The sequence below is a fragment of the Cannabis sativa genome, chromosome 6 (assembly GCF_029168945.1).
Source record: "Cannabis sativa cultivar Pink pepper isolate KNU-18-1 chromosome 6, ASM2916894v1, whole genome shotgun sequence".
NCBI classification, from domain to species: Eukaryota; Viridiplantae; Streptophyta; class Magnoliopsida; order Rosales; family Cannabaceae; genus Cannabis; species Cannabis sativa.
This window is the reverse complement of record NC_083606.1, coordinates 1150032-1171437: the sequence shown is the minus strand read 5'-3', so window position 1 is coordinate 1171437 and position 21406 is coordinate 1150032. Positions and strand designations below refer to the sequence as shown.

Sequence of the window (21406 nt, the reverse complement as noted above, 5' to 3'; positions counted from 1 at the left end):
ATATCAAAATCTGGATCTACTTCGAGGTTTGATTGAAGAATATTTTCTGGCACCGTATTAACAAAATCCGTATCATAAAACGGAAAAACATCCTCAACAAATTTCACATCACGAGAAACGAAAAACTCCTTTGTATCAAGATCAAAGAGCCTCCAACCCTTTTTACCAAAAGGGTATCCGACGAACACACATTTTCGACTTCTACTAGCAAATTTATCTCCTTTTGTCTTTTGATTATGTGCATAGCATAAGCAACCAAAAGTACGAATGGCATTATAAGATGGTTGTGTGGCAAATAGAATCTCGTAAGGAGTTTTATTATGTAAGACAGAAGACGGTGTTCGATTAATCAAATGTGTTGCAGCTAAAATGCTTTCCCCCCAAAAATAAGTTGGTAATTTAGCCTGGAATAGCAAAGCCCTAGCTACATTAAGAATGTGTTTGTGCTTCCGTTCAACTCGCCCATTTTGTTGAGGAGTACCCACACAAGAGGTTTGAAATAATATACCAGATGCATGAAAATAATCTCTTAAACAATTAAATTCCGTGCCATTATCACTTTGAACAATCTTAATATTTTGAGAAAATTGTCGTTCAACCATAGCAATAAAGGACATAAACATTCGAGTGACTTCAGTTTTATCAATAAGCAAATAGACCCAGATAGCACGTGAAAAATCATCCACCAAAGTCAAAAAATAGCGGGCACCACAAGAAGAATGATGCTTATATGGCCCCCATAAGTCACAATGAATTTTTTCAAAAATTCGAAATGTCTTTGTTTCACTCAGAGGAAAACTATCTCTAGAATGCTTGGCACGAAAACAAATCTCACAAGCTTTATTTAAACGACTTTTGCAATTACCAACCGGAGGAAGCAACTTGACAACCTTTTCAGATGGATGACCCATACGTTTATGCCACAAATCCAAAGTTGAAGAAGATTCAGCCACAGAAACTTGTTGCACAGATTCTTGATCCCCAAAGTAGTATAGTCCATCCCGCCTAACACCCGTTCCAATCTGCTGCCTCCATTGGTCCTGTATAGCACACATATATGAGTTAAAGTGAATAATACAACCCATATGATCATTTAACTGTGAAACCGAAATTAAATTACAAAATTTTAATTGAGGAACGAAAAGCACATTAGTAAGAGTGATTTTATTCGATAAACGAACAGAACCCTCTTTGGTGGCAGCAACAGATTCACCATTTGGAAGGCCCACAGGACAATGGTCAACATCATGAGTATCAAATAACCACGAAGCGTTACAAGTAACATGACGAGTAGCACCCGTGTCAATAATCCACAATTGGTTATCAAACGTACCATTCAATCTTTCATCAGGAATTGTAGTGTTACCAAGTAGGCCAGCAAGAACTTTCCATTGCTCAGGAGAGAACAACTGGGAGGTAGGAGCAGGCGGTGTAGCAGCGGCATAACCAATCGAGCTTGAAGATGAGGTAGTAGTAGCATTGGCACGAACAGACCCTCGACCCCGCTCCCCTGACTGTAACGGCTTGCTTCGACCAGAATTTCCACCCTCCACCTTTGCTTGATTAGGCCACCATTCAGGGTACCCGATTAGTTCGAAGCAAGAGGCAATCTCATGGCCTGATTTCTGACAGTGGGCACATGAAAGATGTGATTTGTCTTGCTTCTCTACACGACCTGAACCACGGCCTTTGGCAGACGATGTGCGAACTGCAAAACCAACAACATCAGGTTGTTTATCGGGTATAGTTTCGACAAGTCGAACCCTTTCCTCTTGAATCATCAATTGGTAAGCTCTATCAAGAGTGGGCAAAGGATCCTGTGACAAAATATTAGTACGAAGCTGACCATAATACTCAGAATATAAGCCCATAAGAAACTCATGGAGCATATTATTATTACGACGTTTCTCATGCTCATTTCCTGCAGTACAGGCAGTACAACAATTACAATAAATCAAAGGTTCATGTTGATACAATTCCTCCCATAAAGATGTCAGTTTGCCAAAGTAAGTGGCAACAGTCATCAACTTTGTTTGTTGACATTTGGCTATGGAAGTTTTTAATTGTTGTATACGTGGACCATTCACCAATGCAAAGCGGGACTTCAACGTATCCCACAAGCGTTTCGCATCGCGATATTTTGAGAGGGTGCTTTTAATCTCTGGATCAATGGTGTTCATAATCCAAGAGACTAACATAGCATGGATCGTAGTCCAATCGGACTGCGTGCAAGGAGGAAAAGGGGCAGGGATAGTTCCATCTAAGAACACAAATTTACGGCGTGCTTCAAGAGCCGTTTGGATGTCTCCGGCCCAGTCATCATAGTTGTCTCCACGAAGACGAGTAGGAGTAATAAAATCTCCCGGTCGATCTTGCGCTCCAAGGTAGAATGGTGAAGTTGGTTCGATTTTTGAAGAAGGTGGTGGCTGATCATTTTCTGCCATGGCTATGGTAGGTAACCTTGGCGACAGATACCATGTAGAAAGCTTTTGGTGTTTATCGTGTCCCTTCTTTATTATTCATTTCATATATATATACAAAAACATAATATCCCAACATTAACACAAAATGATTCCTAAAGATAATATCCTAAAGATCACCAAGATAATATCCCAAGATTGACTCCTAAAATGGAGCAAGGATGAATCCCTAAAGATTAGGAAACAATCCCAAAATATCCTGACATCATGCTCTCCCTATGTGTCTAAAAATTAATAAAAGTAATATTAATGTTCATTTCCTTCATTATCACCTCCATCTCCATCTCTATCTCTTTGTCATTATTTTTACTAAAGATATATAGGATTAGTCATGCTCTTTCTATGTGTTACTATTTAGTAAAAATAATATTGATGTTTAGTTTTATATTTAATCTTTTATTACATTATTGCTTGATGTATAATGTCATTTCTAGGTTCTACGTAAGATTAAATTATTTCTTTTATTTTTAAGAACTTGTATACTCAAAATATAATGAACTTTAATGTTACATCATTTGTGTCAACTTAGTGAATCAAAGGTACAAAATAACTAAACAAGCATATGGATGATTCTTGAAGCCTTTCTCTCTTTTATTATTGATTACACCTTTATTTGCTTTTCCTTTAATATTTATTACCAAAACAAAAATCACAAAATCATTTGTTACTATTATCACTTATTATTAACCTTTTATTTTTATTTTTCTACTAACGCTTTTGTCCATAATCACCTCCCTGTGGAATCGACCGCCCGATCTATACTACAACCACCGCTAGTGGAAGTCACATTTTGGGCATTAAACACATGTCTTGACCTTTAAATTGCAATGGTTTGAAAGATGTGAGACCAGGAAGCCACGGCCCAGAGGAACAAAATATGCTTTCACCATTACCAACTTTCCATCGGAGGCCCTTTGATAGCAATTCTTTGCCCCAGACTATTCCTCTCCATGTTAGGGAAGGGTAAGAACCCAAACCAGCATCTAAGAAGGAAGAATGTCTGAAATATCTGGGTTTAAGCATTCGGCTGAGCAGAGAATTCGGATTGGAGAGGAGTAACCATGCTTGCTTAGCCAAAAGGGCTTGATTGAAATGTACAAAGCTTTTAAATCCCATCCCTCCTTCAACTTTCGAATGCGTAAGGGCTTTCCAAGTTTTCCAATTTATGCCTGAAGACGATGAGTTGGAACCCCACCAGAATTTGTTACACATGGTCTCTATTTGGTTAATAGGAGATTTTGAAAGCCGAAAACTGTAAAGTCTTTTTTTTGGCAAGTTAGTTGACAAAATAATTTTTCCTCTTATGGTAAGATTGTTGTGCATTCATATTTGATTTCTTGCCTTATTAATTCGGATTGTAGTTGCCCTTTTCCTTGTTTGGAAAGTTGCACTTTCAGCTGAACTTTCCTTTGTTGAAAACTTCTCAAAAGAGAAGGAATTCTCTTTTGGAAAGTTGTTTTTTTTAGGGAAACTTTGATTATTGCCTTTTCCTTATTAATTTCGATTGTATCTTGATACAATCAGAATATCTAATCTGTTTTTGGCAGGAATCAAGCATTGATAGAAGATCGGACCCGATTTTAGTAAGTTTCCCGTTTCTGGTCAGATCTGTTGCGTCAGCATCCGAATCTGTTGTAGCAGATCGTGTTTTCTTAGGAAAGTTTTTGTACAGCTGCTAATTCGAACTTGTGGTTGCCTCTTTGGTTTCTATGTTCTATAAATAGAGCCTAGAGAGCAACCATTCGAATTACCTCTTCCATTATTCATTTTCTACATTTATCTTTTGAGAGAAGAGAGTCTTTCTTTGTTTTGTGAGAGCCTAGTTGTTCATCTAGGTTCTAGTTGTTCTATTTCTGTTCTTACTCTATCCTAGAGGTTGTGAAGAACTACTTGACTGAACAAGAGATTGGTCTTCGGGAGAAGACTTGATAAAGCCTTACTTCGGGAGGAAGTAAGCACTTGGTCTTCGGGAGAAGACTTGTTGAAGCCTTACTTCGGGAGGAAGTAAGCACTCACACTTCAAAGACGAAGGGAGTTCGGGCTTGAAGGTGTTTCAAGAAGTCAGATTCATAAAGTGGATTACAAAGGATTGCGACAATACTTTAGAGGGAGTCTAAACTTGTTTAAGTCAATTGTATTTGTAATTTTGATACTTTATTAATTGATTTCATTCTCTGGGCGTGGCCCCGTGGACTAGGAGTGTTCGTGAGAACACTGATACCACGTATAAATCTCTTGTGTCAAGTTATTTATTTTTCTGCAAATATTTTATATTCTGCCTGTTCAGTTTTGCTGTAGCAGAATTGCTTTCTGCTGCTGCTAACGCTTACAGTTTTTATATTTTCTTATATACAACTGACATTTGCAAAAACAAGGTTTTTCAAAAACAACTCATGGCATAGGTTGGTATAGATTGAGCAACTGCCTTGAGTAACACTTCCTTGCCACCAATGGAAAATAATTGTTCTTGCCAAGCTGAGAGGAGATTCTATAGCTTTTCCTTGATTTCACCAAGTAAAACCTTCTGGCTGAATAAGAAGGTAGACCCAAGTATCTTTCATGACAAGGCTGAATGGCCATTTGTAAAATTTTCTGCAAGTTGGATTGAATGGCTGGTAATGTATTAGGAGAGAATGAGAGGACCGACTTCTCTGCATTCAGGCATTGGCCTGATGCACGGCAGTAGTAGTTCAAAGAGCGCTTGATTGCCATGGCTGATTTTTTATTTGCTTGACAAATGACAAGGCTGTCATTTGCGAAGAATAAATGAGAGACCATAGGAGCACCACGAGCAATTCGAAGGCCTTGAAGATTGCAACTATTCTCTTCATGTTGAAGTTATTATTATCCATTATATTATATATTCTATTTTAAAATTATGAGATTTTATTTTCTTAATTATTTATTTAAGTTTTAAAAAATAAATTATCATTTTAATAACTCAAAAAATAAAATCGATTAAATTATGAAGTTGTAATAACAAATTCATAGAGAAAATAATGTAGTAGTACAAAAAGATAAATCAAGTTGTCAAAACTAAGTAAAAAAATTAATACAAAAACATATTGAGGAGTTGATATTATTTTGCACATTGCAATTAGGTATGTTTTGTTATTTTTTTTTTTTTATGATTTGTAGTTATCTTTTTGTTGTTTTATAGCTATTTTTATGTTGTTTGTTAAGTTGTTCTGAGTTTTTTTTATTTTTTATTTTATAAAAATATAGTAGTTTTGTAATTTTGAAACTTTTACACAGTATTTTTAAAAACTTGGTACAATAAAAATATTAAAAAAAAAGATTGTGGCAGTAAAAATAACAAAAAAAAAATATTTTTGTAAAATTTCCAATTAATAATAAGAGGTTTTTCATTCATACATTTCAAAGTATTTTTTTTTATTTTTACAGAACAGTGCAACTTACGGCGGAACTAACGGAACAACCTAAATCACAACCCAATTCAAACTGCAATCCACATCGCAGCCCATACAGCAGCCCAGATCGCAACTAACGGAACAACTTAAATCTTAAAAATAAACAAAAAAATAAAAAAACAAAAACAAAAACAAAAAAACAAAAAAAAAATTGTAAAAATAGAAAGAAAAAAATATTAAAAAAAAATAGTATATAGAGTGATTTTCCTAATAATAATAATAAATTTCCCTTGAATTAATTATAATTTTCTTTTAACTGACGGTGTTCACGTATCAGCATATTCTTTTTTTTTTTTTTTTCATGTTTTGGTATTGTATGTTTTTTAATTCAAAATCATTCAAGTGGATACAATGAAATTGTTGATAGTTCTAGATTGCAGTAATTCATTAAAGTTGTTACATTAAAGTCATTCAAGCAAAATTATTAGCATTATTGGTAGTTTTGGATTGGTCTCACACATTTTTATCTTTATTTTGTGGAGTACAATTGTTTAGTTTTGGTTCTTGTTTTTTCTAAACGCTTTTTCTTTTGTAATGAGCTAGGTTTTTTATTAGATATTTTTGCTAGTTTACTTTCTAATTTAAGATTAAAGCATTCCTACATCATATCCATGCTCATGAACTAGCAATGAATTAGGGTAGATGGTCTATTAACTTGGATTAAGAATTTTTCATCTTTTACTCTGATTGTTGTTAATAAAAATTTAATTAAAAAAATCAAACAAAGACAAAATTAAATTTAAATAAAATATATTCAGCATAAAAATATATCATATTAATTTCATATACATATTTATTTAAAGTTTAATTAATTTGTAACTTCTTTAATAATAAATATATATTTATAGTTGTACCACAAATGCTTTTTTTTTACTTTAAAAAATAAAATAAAATTTAAACAAAATATATTTTTTGCATAAAAATATATTATATAAATATTACTTAAAATTTAATGAATTTTATATTTTTGTAATAATAATAAATATGTTCATATTTAAATATTTAACCCATAAATAACATCTTGTTATTAAAAAGTAACTAATAAATTTATAAATAATTAAAACAATTGTCTCCTACAATATGGGCATGATGATTTTTTGAGTGATAACCATTTGTTAATACAATTGTGATGAAATGAGTGGAAGCAAGGTGTATTAGCAACTTCTTCTTTTTCTAAAAATTCCTCCAAGCACACACTACACACTTCATTACTACCATAATCTTTGTTTTCTGATTTATAATATTTCAAACTTTTAAGTACTTTTTGAGTACTTTTTTTACGTGGCACTATCAACTGATGTGGCAAAAACGCTGACAAAGATAAGGTCTCTGGCGGCAGTAGTAGCGAAGAAGGTTGAGTCTCCGGCTGTAGAGGCGGCGGCGGTGACAATGAAAGCCTATGGATCATAGTGCTTCTTCTTCTATTATTTAGCAACTCATGTGGCATGAAGAACCTCGTCATTTTATTATTAATTCTCTCTATAAATTTAATTACAATGTGAATATGAGGTATGATTTACTATTATTTATATAAAAAAATAAAAGTGACTTGTAATAGAATTAGGAATGATTAATAATGTTCAATTTTAATTTTGAATTTCCAAATAAATAAATATAATAATTATTCATATAATTGTATAGCTAGGTCGTTTAAAAAATACACTTGATATTTTATCATTTAATTTTAATTTTTTAAATTCAAGCTTAATATTATTATTTGAAAAAGAAATATAACTCATTTGGAAAAGGTAATCTATAATATATGGAAAAAGCTATAAAAAAAATATATCTTATGAGATAGATATTTTCTTTTAATTTCTTTCTTTTTTATTATTTATAACAAATAAACAAAAAAATATCTCAATTTTTCAGAAAACAAAAAGACTAACACCAATATCACATACATGACAAAATTCCTATAGAATATTTCGGTTTTTTTTTTTTCAAAAAATAAAATATTTTCTTAAGGAATTTTTAAAACTCATATTAGTAATTCCCATTTATTTTGTTATGGCATTACACTTATTTTTAATCTTTTTTTTTGAAAGAACTTATTTTTAATCTTATTTATATATTTATTATTTCTTATGATTAGTTATTATAAGAATATGATCTTAAATTCAAAATTTAACTTTTTTTTTATTAAAAAAATCAAATTTAAAAAAAAAAATGACTACTTTTAATTTTAATCTTTTTTTATTATAAAAAAATTATAGTATGTAGCTTCTTAGTCATCTTTTAGATTTATATTTTCATGAAATTTTAACAAGTAAATCATACTTATTTATTTATTTTTATTTAAGTATTTATTGAGCTATTTCAGGGTTAATACTATTTTAAATTTTATAAAAGTTATCAATTAATTGAGCTCAATTATAGATCACTCTTTGTTTACCATACTATCTCTCAACTTATCTATTATATCTCTATATTATTTAAATATTATGTTTTTAATATTTTTATTAATCAACCATAAGAAGAACAAAAATCAATATAGAAAATCAAATTTCAACCTCCAAATTCAAATTATGCGTCTTCTACTAAACACTAAAATAAGCTCCAAAACAAAAAGTTATCTATGAACTAATCAATTAAATCCCATTATCATTATTAATATAAAAACTAAACAAAATGAGTAAACACATATATATTGTTGTTGTAATAGTCTTCACTTTTCACAAAGTAACTGAAAAAGTTTGTATATTGAAACAAAATCCATATGATCTTTGTTCATACAAGCTTCTTAAGGTCAAATGTGAAGCCTTTTGTGGATGCAAAGGAAATTTACGAACCTCCCTACCCAACAAATTCCCGTCTCTATTTTTTGTGATATCGATTTCTGAACACCATAACTCGACATATTTTTCTCTTACAATCTCTGCCCACATCACAACCAACCTCTCATTCAAATTCACCAATTTAGAAAACATAATATTCTTTCTTTCCAATACACCTTTAATCGGTTTCCACGTCTTTTTTTTACTGTCGTAAAAACAAATTTCCTGATACGCATTACCCCCGTTGTCATAAGACACCCCATCCACTACACAATCATTTTTTGTTCGATGATACGCTACCAAATTTTTTGACTTCTCCCACTTTTTAGTCTCGGTATCCAACCGGTGCACTTGACAACTCAACATGTCCCAAATGACGATAAATCTATCGTCCACAGTGTCTAAAACTTTTAACGACCTTTTGCGACTGTCGTCGTCATAAGGGCTTAAAATAATTTCCCACTGTTCAATCAATGTGTTATACACTTCAACCAATGTTTCGTTTTTCATACCTCCAATCACATAAATCTTGTTCCTCACTATAGCTATGCTAGCTTCAGAGCGCGGTATACGCATGCTTGGGCCCCGATGCCACGTGTGGGAACGACAATCCAATATCCATACGTCAGAAGAGCAAAGGTGCTCATTCACGCGGCCACCAATGGCATAGATGTTGGGGCCCATAGCAGCATAGGCAGAACCCGTCAACTTAGACGGGTTCGCCTGGATTCGAGCAAATTGAAGACGATCGAGGTTTTTGTAAATAGCGAACCACTCATTCGTGTCAATAAAGGCGAAACGAACCTTGAAATATAGCAAGTTTTCGGTGAAGTTGAGTTGAGATCTTATGGCGAACAACTGCGAAGATGAGATGACAGATCTGATGGATTTTGATACAGATGAGAGGATTGCATGGTATTGTCTCGGTATTCGAGCTAGAATGTCCAATGCCAATTCGTTTGGGAGACCTGGAATGAGGATAGTGGTGGCCATTGACATTGGAGTAGAAATTTCTAAAGGAGAAAAAAAAACAAGATTATACAAGTAATTATGTAACTTTGGGGAATGAGATTATAAGGGTAACTGAGATACGTTAGGATTTTACATCGACTAAAAAAGATTTGAGTTATAGTTTAGTGTAAATGTAACACATACATTTATTTATACTAAATAATGAAATTTGTGTTACTCAAAAACATAATTCGTTTATAATTGTGGCTTTATATATGTAAAAAAAAGATAATATCTAGCTTAATTTGATTATAAACGGTTAAATTTTAAAATATGGATTAAATAATTAATTTATGTTTGAATTCAAAAATTAAAATTAAGTATTATTATTATTATTAGAAGGGATATTTGTGAAAAAATCTGGAAAATTTATAAAAATACTGGAATTTAGGTTAACTTTTACAAAAATACTATCACACGGAAATTTTTTCAAAAATACTGCGTTTTTATAAAACACCAATAAAACACAAAGCAGAACAACTCAAAACAACAGTAGAACACTAGTAAAACACCAATAGAACATCAGTGAAAACTTAACACAGTATACTGCAGTATGAAACTTATAAAAAAACACAGTAAAAAAGTAAAAAATACCGCCTGACATTATTTTTGTAAAAAAATGACAAAAGTTAGTATACCATGTAAATTTCCCAAAAATCTTTTTAATATTTGTATTGTTATAAAGATGAACTTAATAAAAATAAATATTGGCTTTATTTTAAAATTTTGTTACAATTGTACTTTTTTAATATTATTATTGGACATGAATTAATTAATTATTATCCTATTTTTTATTAAAAATAAACAAATTTTAATTGTAAGTTTTTTTTTATTTGATATATTGTCTAATAATATTTCTGATCGAGTTAGCACCAGCTTACAAAATTTTAAGTTAAAATACTTTTGCCGTCATTTTTTTAAAATAAAATTATATGTAACAATTACAAATGTTAGATTTTACCTCTAAATATCCCTTATTATAAGATGAGAACTTCACTCAAATTAAAAAAAAAAAAAAAAAAAAAAAAAAAAACCTACTTTTGTTATCTTAATCGTGTATATAGATATTTGTTTAAAAAAAATCGTGTATATAGATAAAACAGAAAATTCAAAGTATTTTTGTTTTTTTATAAAATTATTATTTTATTGTTGATAAAAGAATAAAAAGATAAAATATTTTTTTTTGTTTTTTGCTAATACGATAAAAGATCATACTAATTTATTTAAATATTTATTGAGCTATTTCATTTCAATTATAGTTCACATACTGTTGTTGAAAATCAAATAATTAAGGGATAAAGTTAGAAAATTTGCAAAATATAACTTTTATACATAAGAACATAATTACATATCACTTTCATATGAATCAAATAAATGTTTCAAGAAATTGTTTACTATATAGTGAATAAAGACACCAACATATATAGAGAAGGTTTTTTCATGATAACAAAGATGAAATAATGCACAAACTCAAAGTAGTTTCAACAGCTGCACTTCAAAGATCAAAGGCTCATTCATGTGAGACATGAGGCTGCGTCGAGGACCGAACTACAAGTAAAGATATACGAATTATATGAAATCCGAGTTCGAAAAACTCGATAGACAAACAAGGCAACAAGGATGTAATTTTCTCTTTACTAATGAGACCTCAATTTATGGAGTGTTGCAAAATTGTTAGGTGGAAACTTGAAACACAAATTTGGGATCTAAGCTAAAGTCAACCTATGAAGACCAAATTGTTGCCCTTGTGTTGTTCATTTAGATATATGATAATGTTATGACAATTTATATTTCTCATATGGATATTTGCCTCACGGGCAGGACCGGCCCAAGGGTGGGGCAGGTTGGACCCATGTCCAAGCCCCCATCCTGACCCGAAAACCCCTTAAAAGAAGGCAAGCCCACAATTTAGTTTTTAATAATGCTATATCTTGTAATTTTACAATAATTTAATAAAAAATACAAAAAAATTTATTAAAAATTGCCCAATTATAAATTTTGGCCCAATGCCCCTAATTGGCTTGGCCTAGGCCAACTCGAGAGGTAAAAGCCTCACGAGTGGCCGCTCCTAAAGGGGTGGTAACGAGGGTCAGCTCGCTCCATTTATATTGTAATTTTGTTTAAATTTCAACATCCTAAATTATCTCAAGTATTTTGAAAATTTGCAAGAAATCTTCTGTAAAAATAAAAATCAAAAATACCTCTTGAGGTATTGGCTGTAAGTTTTCATTTATGTATCCAACTGAAGGAGGTATCAATGCTCTTCTCTTTCCTAAGAATGAAAAAACAAATCCAAACAAAGTATGAAACTTTGCCTTAAAAAAATATGATTCAAAATCAAAATAAGTCATTAAAGGCTTAAATCATGTAATTAGCCAAAGAAAACAATTAATTCAATCTACCTCCAACCCTCATCCCAACAATCACATCCTTCAAACCCTTTATAATCTGTCATCAAAGATTAAATTTTTGACATGTAAACAGATAGATACATCTATAAATATAATAAAAGTGACACTATTTTTAATGTCACTTTGCAAAAAGAGAGTAAAATAGTAGAAACTATAGTTCACCTCATTCTCATCTAAAGGAAGAATAACAGGTGAACTTTCTCCACTGAATTGATCCACAGTGCTACATGGATTTCAAGTCCAATATCACAAGTTCAGAGAAATTAAGGTTAAGAAAAAATTAAGGAATATGTAACTAAGAATAAATAATTGTATGAAAATTTACCTATGAACAAAGTAACCGTTCGATCGTCTACAAACATAATTTATTTCAACTCGATTACCTTCACTGGCTTTCGGTCCTTCCCCTTCAAGTATCTCTAAACAAAGTGAAATTTTTCGAAATAAGAGCTAAAACACTCATATCCAAAAGGTATCAAATATCATTTGTTGACTAAAAAAAAGCTCATAATGTTCCTCAACTGTATGTTATAATTAAGATTAGATGAATTGTGTTAGTTCCCAAGAGGAATTGCTCAAATCTCTCCAAACATAGTAAGGCAATTATATATTGGTTTGTTTCCAATTGCCTATCTATAAACATGTTTCTTTATACAAGAGTTCTCTATCTATTTATATACATATGTATATACATAAACATATATAGGGAATGGATTTTGTTCCTATTTTAATAAAAAATGGAATGCATTTCGGTTATGTACTATAAGCTTTGTTTAATGTACTTTAGCTTCCAATAACTAACAATGGTTAGATCAAGTCAATTATGATCCAATGATTATGGAAATCACGTAATGCGTACCCTCACGAGATAAAATCCACTCCCTATTTTGTGTTTAATTCACACTTAAACAAACATAATAACGCAATCACACCATTTTTGTATGAGCAAATATATTATAGAATGTTATGAATGAATGCAGTACCTTGAAACCTCACACCATTGGGAAGCTTTAAGGTCCTGGACACTTCAAATACCGAAACAAAAGATCCCAAATGAGAACTTGAAAATAGTATCGAAACAAAAGACACCAACCAACCAAACAATTTAGACTAAAGTTTTAATTTTTAAGGAAAGAACACCAATCAACCAAACAAACACATACCGAATGACTTCGGGTTCCTTCATTTCAAGCATTGGTCCTGTTGCTGCAAAATCGGGTTGTGCTATGGCTATGAGAGGGCTGAACCCCATAAACTGCAAAAGCAGCCTCCTTGGCATCATCCTTTTCGCTGTTAGTGACCGAAATCTATTTCGCAAGTTCTCTTCTCTAACCTTCTTGGGTTGCTCATTTTTAATACAGCAGCTGGTTATTGCACAAGTTTTATAAATACAAAATCAATAGACACACTTTACTCAAATGGAAAATGTTACAAAATAGCTTCCTACCGAAATTATATGTTCTTCCTATTTACAAAGAAGAGTTAAAGACACCAAATAGAACCTCAAACAATGAGGCTTCAGGCTTGTGGTGAAATTGCTCAAATATTGAAGGTGCCCAATTTCAAATAAAGCTTCTTTTTCTTTTTTCTAATGCCCAAAAAGGGTAGCTCAGTTTCAAGTCAATTACTCCAAAGAACATGACTTTTCAACAAAATTGGAACCAGAGAAAGCATTCACAAAAGAAAATTTAGCATAGAAACCCAAAATTGAACATTGCCAGTGTAGAATTAAGCAAATCGGTAAACCTAAAATGAACTATTAAAGTAAACTTGTTATAAAATCAACAGAATGAACCAAAAATGAAGTTAACCCAAGAGTGAACACTGTCAATGTACATTTCTAAACTATTTCATCACAGATTTGTGGGCACAAAACTTCTGAAGATTGACTATAAAACAATAAAAATGGCTCCTTTTATTTTGGCTTGTACCTTAACAGAGAGCCAATAAACACCATGATTTTGATATATATATATTTATTTATATATTTAAAGAAACTGAGTTCTAAAACAGCAAAAATTGACATTACTAGAAAGAAGGGAAGGGAAGATTGATACCTTAAAGAAGATGGTGATTTCACCTGAAAAAGTAAGCTCTGAGATTCCATTCCAATGGACAGAGCCAAAAGGAGTGAAAGAGAAGAGGGTATATTATCTTAAACTTAAGAAATGGGTTACTATTCCTAAGATTTTTTTTTAAATGTTGGACTAATGATATAGGTTGTGTGTAACTTTAAATGTTTTTGCATATTAATTTTTATTTTGAAGATTAACATTTTAATGTTTTATTTTTTGATTTGGTGTTGCGATATTTTATATATTTATTTTTTTTAGATTTATTAGTTTTTGCAATAATTATTAATAATGAGAAGGTGTATTTCAATATGTTGGGTGTGTTGTTTAAAATGTTATAATTTTATTATTTAAATTTTTTAGAGCAATTTCGTCTCATATGATTCGCGTTGAGATTATAGCAGTCTATAGTTTGATAAGTATGTTTTTTGGTTAGACAATGAGCTATTTTAGTTTAAAGAGTGTCTTGCACTGATTGTAGATATATACATTGCAATTTCAGTGATTCTAATTATTAATTATTATGTTAATTTTTTTTTATTATTTTATAAAACTATATAAGATTAATTTATTTTTGAAAAACCTTAAATTAGATTGATATTGAAAATTGAATATATAATTGACTTGAAATTTAAATTTAAAATATTTAAATAATAATGATAAAAATTATAATTCAACACAATAAGCATTTAATTATTAAGGTTTGTTTGATAAAGATTTGTGATGTTTTTCCATTAATTAATAAAAAAAAAAAAAAGAATTACCTCATATATTGTTTTTTTTATTCCGTAAAAAAAAATTATTTTAAAGTGTAAAAATGAAAAAGACTCTAAAAAAAAAATTATATTTCTTTCACCAAACATACTTACCACCACAGAAAAATTTATATATATATCTATAAAAATATAAGGTTAGATTAATTTTTAGTTAAATCAATGATACATACAGGCAAAAAAAAATAAAAGAATATATATGATTTAATATAACTTAAATATCAATGATTATATTATTTAAATAATTAATGAGATATTATTTATGAGTTTCACAATAATATGAAATATAAATTTATGTTATATGCAATCAAAAAAAACTCTCTCTACAATTATAAAGAAAATAATAATAGATAAACAGTAGTATATGAAAAGTATAATTACTAAGAAAAATGAGAAAGGGCAGAGAAGTATTTAAATATGTTATTATAAACTAGAAAAATAAATTAAGAAAATTAATAAAGTGATTAAAAATTATAATTAGTCATTTTTAATCTCATCCATATTTAAAAAAGATTGAAAAATATATAATTTCCAAAACCCTTCACCAACTGCCGTATTTGGAGTCCAAATGACCAAAACGCTGCCGTATTTGGTAACAATATATCCTAACTTAAGGTATATTCATCTTATATACCAAGAATTATAATTATCTTTTTAATCTTAAATATTTGTTATCTTTTTTTAAAAAAAATAATATAATATTTGATATATCGTTATATAGATACGGAATAACATGCATTAAATTTAAATGAGTTATATTTGAATTTAAAAAACTAAAATTAAAATCCCAAAATATAATTAATAATCATATCAATATTTCAAAATTCAAAATTGATTACTCCTAATCCTATTAGAACTCATTTTTATTTTTTATATATATATAATAGTAAATCATCTCACATCTCACATCTAAACTATATCAATATTTTTTAACGAGTCGCTTTTATAACTTATTTATGGAGAGAGTTAATACAATACATGAGTTAATAAATTATGAAAGATCAAGCATTGTGATAAACAGGTTTATACCGCCACCGCAGTTGCCTACAGTGTTAGAGGTCCCACCTTTGTCGTCGTTGTTGCTGGAGACCTTACCTTTATCGTCATTGTCGCTAGAGAATCCACCTTTGTTGGATTTTATACCCCAACAGTTGATGATGCCACATCAAGAAAGTACTACTGAAAAAGTACTCAAAAGCTCGAAATATTATACATCAAAAAACAAAGATTATCATAATAATGAGATGTGTTGTGTGTGTTTGGAGGAATTTTTGGAAGAAGAAGAGATTGCCAACACGCCTTGTTGCCATTCATTTCATCACAATTGTATTAACACATGGTTATCTCTAGAAAAGTCATCATGCCCATATTGTAGGAGACAATTGTTTTAATTATTTATAAATTTATTAACAATAACTTGTTATTCATGACACAGTTAAATGTTAAATATTTACATATTTATTATCATAAAAATATAATATTAATTAGAATTGTAAGTTGATTTTCATAAAAAAAAAAAAAAAGATATATAAAGGATAATTACATAAAATATTATTTTTTTTTGTAAATATTTTACATTATAAAACTCTTTTTTTTCACATTTTTACAATGTTGTATAAAAATAATAAACTACATAAAAGTAATATGAAAATAATATTAAAACAACAACAAATTAACAAGAATACAACACAAAAATACATCAAAAGATTGTATTTTCTGAAAATAAAATCATAAATATATTTAAAATTTGCAACAGTATTTTTGTAACTTTTTTGTTATTTTTATGTATTTATGAAATTAATAAGAATACAACATAAAAATAAATCAATACACATATTTTTTGTAAATAAAATCGTAAAAATTATAAAAATATTTAAAATTCTGTGTAATCATATTTTTGTATTTTTTTTTAGTGTATTCTTGTATATATAAAGAGAAGTTATTATTGAACATTAAAGAGAGAAGCACTAACAAAAGGAGAAGAAGTTTTGAATTTTCACTATTTATTCCACTTTGTAAGTTGTATAGAAAAAGATACAAGAGTGTAAAACCACAATGTTAATTTCACAAGACAATGGCCATTGATTAATTGAAAGAATGTAATGTGGTTGGTATACAAACAAAAACACAAGGGATTCACTCCACTCACTCATTCACTTTGTCTTGGATGCATTTCTCTAAGTACTCATTTTCCTTCCTAATATCATCAATATCAGACTGTAGTTTGTCTACATTGAAGCTTCGCGATGCCATGGCTGCAAGCTTCTTTTCGTGTTCCAACACCTCTCTTCGTATTCTATCAGTTGCCAGCATTTTCTCGGATATTTGTTCAAAGCTCTCGTGGATGCTTGTAAGGAGCCTATATGCCTGCCTTCCCACTGGTTCCTTCTTAGCTTCCCTGCATAGAAAAAACATGCTTCTCTTTTAAGTTGAACACGAAATGATATTGATTCCACCTTCGGTAAAGCAAATGCAAATGTTTTACCTGAAAACTATCTCATCGATAATAGCATATGTCCTATGAAGACGCTCTTGGATGGAATTACTTTCTAATTGAAGCTCCCTTGTATCTTTTAAGATTTTCTCTATGTCACTTTCTTGTTTCCTGCTGTTCTTGGTTATTTCCTTTACCCGATCGATGTACGATTTCCTTGATGCCACTTTAGGCTGCTTTGCAAGTTCTTTGGAAAGTTCAGAGAGTTCATCCTTCCTGGCATAATAATAAATATTACATTAAAGGGACTTTCAGCACATACATCATTAATATGTTCATATTGCAGGAATTTCTAACCTCTTTTCAATTTCAGATAAGACATTCTGTATTTCTTGTTCAATCCCTCTCAGCTTTTGAAGATTTTCTTTGGTTTCGGGGTTATTTCCATAAAGAGAATCTTGAAGACTTCTCTTTTCCTCTTCCAAAGGCTTTTTGAGATCTTCCCTGGAAAACATCATTTACGTGTTGATCAAAACTATGTTATCATGACAAAGCTAAGCATATTAACAGAGCAATCTTACCATTGAGAGTTCAACTCTTTAAGATGATTCCTTTTGGACTCTATTTTCTCCTCGAGTTGCTCTCGGTGAAATTCAACAGAGTGTTGGTTATCATCAAATACCATATCTGCAGACGCCTTTAACAATTCCAGCTCTTCACTTTGTGCTTTTTCAATCTAAACCATAAATTCAAAACTCATCAATCTAAAACATCCACATTGACTATCCAAGCTTTCTTATTTCTACACAAACATACCTTAGAACAAGTTAAGATCTGGCCAGAAACCGAGCCAGCTACATCCTCTCTTCCAATATCCAAAGCTTCCTCACCCGAAATCGCCTCACTCCTTTCAATATTCAGTTCATTTGTGTTGAATTCTCCACTACTGGAGCTCGATACACTGTCAAGATCAACTATAGCCTTTTTATTAAGAGATTCTGCTGTTTCGTTCAAGTGAGGTGTAATTTTCTGATTATCAACATCCACTCCACTGTCATCCGAATTCTCTACATAATCCTCTAAATAGCTTTCAAACTTGTCTGTATTCACTTCAGTTCTCTCAATGGAATCGTTAGTATCACCAATTCCTCCACCAACTTTGGACGATTCAGAAAGCCTCTCCACCAGAAATCTGATTAACTTACACGAATCCTCTTCAGATGGATAAAGGAACTGCCTATGCAACGCATATAAATAGTCTGTAACCGAGCATAATTTCCAATACAAAAATATGAATACACATACACAATATAGCAAAAATAGCCCCTTATAAGGGTATCACTTTTTGTTTGTGAACATGATTATGCTAAATTAATATGTCATTATTCTTGACTTTTTAATTTACTCACACTCACATTCAGTCACATTTATGTTGTAAAACTTAGAAGTTCAGCTCTATTCTGTAATACAACAGAGATAACTTCTTCCAAATGGTCAAAGAGAATAAAATTCTGTTATAAAAAATAGAGTCAAATGGTCCAAACCACAACTAAATCAACTTAAATAGTAGTTTGGAAAAGCTAACCAATTTTGTAGTGACAGACATCTTTACCATTGAGGGTTCAACTCTTTTAAGATGATTCATTTTAAACTCTATCTTCTCTTTTTCAACTCTTTTAAGATGATTCATTTAAACTCTATCTTCCTAAGAAAGCATACTAAATTTCCGATTTTCTTGCCAAACAAACAAGTGCCCATATGACCAAATTCCAATAATTCAAAGTTAATTAAAACAAATGTGTTGATAAATCATAAACCTAACACATATAATCTGCAACTGAGCATAATTTTCAATACAACAACATGAATAAAATATACACATACACATAATACATATATAGCTACTATAGACCCCTATAAGGCTATCATTTTTTTCCCTAAAAAAGTAAACTAACATTCCATTTTCTAGCCAAACAAACAGAATACCCAGATAACAAAAATGCCAAAATGTAATATAACATATATCGTATTCAACTAAGCATAATTTCAATTTCAATAAAGTCAGATTTTTTTCAAACAAAGTTGACTAATTTCCTATTTTCCAGCCAAGAAAACACGTGCCCAGATAAAAATCCAATATTTCCAAAGCCAAAATCAAAAACCCAAACCGCACCTGATGAAAGCTAATATCGCTAAGGTAACCCAAATTCCTGACACTCAAAGCGAGCTCCGTACAAGTCTTGAACTGATCGGATACTGAGTCAGGAAACGAGGTGGGAAACGACGCCGTTTGGTGGATGATATTGAGAGACTGAGCTGAGATGGAGACCAAGTCGGAGGGAGTGAGGTCTTTGATTGAAGAAATTTCGGGTGAGAGATGTACCCCAGAATTGATGATGGATTTGAGAAGTAATTGCTGAAATTCATCCTCCATTGTTGATTAGATTGATCTTCTTGTTGTTGTTATTGAGAAGATTTTGGATTTTGATGAATGAATTTTCTTTTCTTCTCCTTTGTTCGTCTTCTTCGTTTTGTGTTTACTGTGAAAAAAATTATAGTGTTCGATGAAAACGAGTCAGAGAAGGGGAAAACGACAATGTTTGATAAAACAACAAAAATTATTAAAAACGACAATATTTGATAAAACGACACAAATTATGTGAAAATAATGGAAAAACGACAGTTTTTGTTGGAAACGACACAAATTCTAGATCATAATCTGTTGAAACTAAAAACGACAATAATTCTAATAAACGACACAAATTATGATAAACGACAATAATATTTGAAAACGACAGGTTTTGCAAAGAAAATTATAAAACGATAGGTTTTGCTGGAAACGACCATAATTTGTCAACCGCATTGATGAAAAACGACAATATTTTTTATAAACGACACAAATAAAGATAAACGACAATATTTTGATAAACGACAATAATTTATGAAAACGACAAGTTACTTTATAGGAAATCAGGAAATTAAGAAAAATGATAAAAAAAGACAGGTTTTATTGGAAACGACACGACTTCTAATGACGACTATAAATTGTCAAAACCACAACTATGAGAAACGACAATAATTTTTAGAAACGACACAAATTATGATGAACGACAATAATTTATAAAAACGACAAGTATTGTAGAGGAAATCAAGAAAATAAGGAAAACGATAAAAACGACAATAATTATGGAAAGACAGAAAACAGATGCCTATGAAAATCTTAAAACTGATAGATTAACCATTATAACTTTTACAAGCATAAATTTATATAATATAATAACTATAATTTTTTTTGTCTAGAAAAGAAAAGAAATCGAAAAAATTAATAAAAATAAGTGAAAATTTGGAAAAACGACACATTTCATAAAAAAAAAAACAAAAATAATAGAAAAATTGATGAAAACGACAACTTCTTTAAAAAAATGATAATAATCACTAAAAACAAATGAAAACGACAACTATAATGATGTTTTTTTTTGTTGAAATTGTTTGTTTATAAATTTTGAGAAAAAACTAATTAATGATATGTTAAATTTCGAACAAATTTTATATTCATTACTAATTTTTTTATTAAAGACGATTCAATTTTTAAAACACAATAAAAATGTAAATGATAATACTTACAGACTATAATATTGTAAAAACAACCATTAATTTTTAATAAATAAATAAATAAAGAAATTTTAAAAAAAAATGACAGGTTTTATAAAGATATCTTCTTTTTATTCACAAGTGAGAAAATACTAATTAATTACAATTTACATTTAGACCTTAAAACTAGAAATAAAATTAAGAAAAAACAAGTTTAAGTGAAGTTCAATCCAATTATTATAATTATTATGAATAATATAGTCATGTTCTTGGCATGTCTAAAAAGAAAAAATTACAAGGGTGTGTGAGAACTAAAACCAATCTTTTTCCTTATAATGCCAAATAAATATTATATAATTATTTATAAATAAATTTATAGATATTGCATAGGAAGAATGTGGCTAACCAAACCATCTTCTGCATCAT

At 30.2% G+C, this 21406-nt stretch overlaps 4 protein-coding genes across 6 annotated transcripts; all 4 read right to left on the bottom strand.

Annotated features, from left to right (window-relative positions):
- Nucleotides 1–3263: 3263 nt before the first annotated feature.
- Nucleotides 3264–3692, bottom strand: LOC133038967 (uncharacterized mitochondrial protein AtMg00310-like). The gene has a single exon (XM_061117695.1). The coding sequence runs from the start codon at nt 3690–3692 to the stop codon at nt 3264–3266; it is 429 nt and encodes a 142-aa protein (XP_060973678.1).
- Nucleotides 3693–8284: 4592 nt separating this feature from the next.
- Nucleotides 8285–10321, bottom strand: LOC115725178 (F-box/kelch-repeat protein At4g39590-like). The gene has a single exon (XM_030654610.2). It carries the CDS (start codon nt 9685–9687, stop codon nt 8587–8589), a length of 1101 nt encoding a protein of 366 aa, XP_030510470.2. The 5' UTR covers nt 9688–10321; the 3' UTR covers nt 8285–8586.
- Nucleotides 10322–11008: 687 nt separating this feature from the next.
- On the bottom strand, nt 11009–14325 carry LOC115724618 (peptidyl-prolyl cis-trans isomerase FKBP16-1, chloroplastic). 3 transcript variants are annotated; one of them, XM_030653942.2, is made up of 8 exons: nt 14168–14325; nt 13274–13474; nt 13094–13170; nt 12436–12529; nt 12273–12333; nt 12102–12147; nt 11901–11971; nt 11009–11247 (listed from the first exon to the last, which is right to left on the bottom strand). In XM_030653942.2, exons 1-8 carry the CDS (start codon nt 14215–14217, stop codon nt 11170–11172), a joined length of 678 nt encoding a protein of 225 aa, XP_030509802.2. In that variant the 5' UTR covers nt 14218–14325; the 3' UTR covers nt 11009–11169. The 3 variants fall into 3 exon arrangements, with proteins under 3 accessions (XP_030509802.2, XP_030509803.2, XP_060972779.1); XM_030653943.2 differs by having other exon boundaries at nt 13094–13128; XM_061116796.1 differs by lacking the exon at nt 12436–12529 and having other exon boundaries at nt 13094–13135.
- Nucleotides 14326–16936: 2611 nt separating this feature from the next.
- Nucleotides 16937–21141, bottom strand: LOC115695817 (uncharacterized). The gene is made up of 6 exons (XM_030622898.2): nt 19563–21141; nt 18206–18622; nt 17971–18125; nt 17747–17893; nt 17441–17665; nt 16937–17353 (listed from the first exon to the last, which is right to left on the bottom strand). Exons 1-6 carry the CDS (start codon nt 19821–19823, stop codon nt 17101–17103), a joined length of 1458 nt encoding a protein of 485 aa, XP_030478758.2. The 5' UTR covers nt 19824–21141; the 3' UTR covers nt 16937–17100.
- Nucleotides 21142–21406: the final 265 nt, after the last annotated feature.

Excerpts from the sequence above, each read along its gene's own strand:
- LOC115695817 (XM_030622898.2), bottom strand. The coding sequence starts at position 19,823 with ATGGAGGATGAATTTCAGCAATTACTTCTCAAATCCATCATCAATTCT. Across the intron at positions 17,894-17,970 it reads AAAGAGTTGAACTCTCAATG|GGAAGATCTCAAAAAGCCTT; the intron begins GTAAGATTGCTC and ends GATGTTTTCCAG. Across the intron at positions 17,354-17,440 it reads ATCGATGAGATAGTTTTCAG|GGAAGCTAAGAAGGAACCAG; the intron begins GTAAAACATTTG and ends TTTTCTATGCAG.
- LOC133038967 (XM_061117695.1), bottom strand. The coding sequence starts at position 3,692 with ATGTGTAACAAATTCTGGTGGGGTTCCAACTCATCGTCTTCAGGCATA.
- LOC115724618 (XM_030653942.2), bottom strand. The coding sequence starts at position 14,217 with ATGGAATCTCAGAGCTTACTTTTTCAGGTGAAATCACCATCTTCTTTA. Across the intron at positions 13,475-14,167 it reads AAATCACCATCTTCTTTAAG|CTGCTGTATTAAAAATGAGC; the intron begins GTATCAATCTTC and ends TGCAATAACCAG. Across the intron at positions 12,148-12,272 it reads TTCCTTTAGATGAGAATGAG|ATTATAAAGGGTTTGAAGGA; the intron begins GTGAACTATAGT and ends CTTTGATGACAG.
- LOC115725178 (XM_030654610.2), bottom strand. The coding sequence starts at position 9,687 with ATGTCAATGGCCACCACTATCCTCATTCCAGGTCTCCCAAACGAATTG.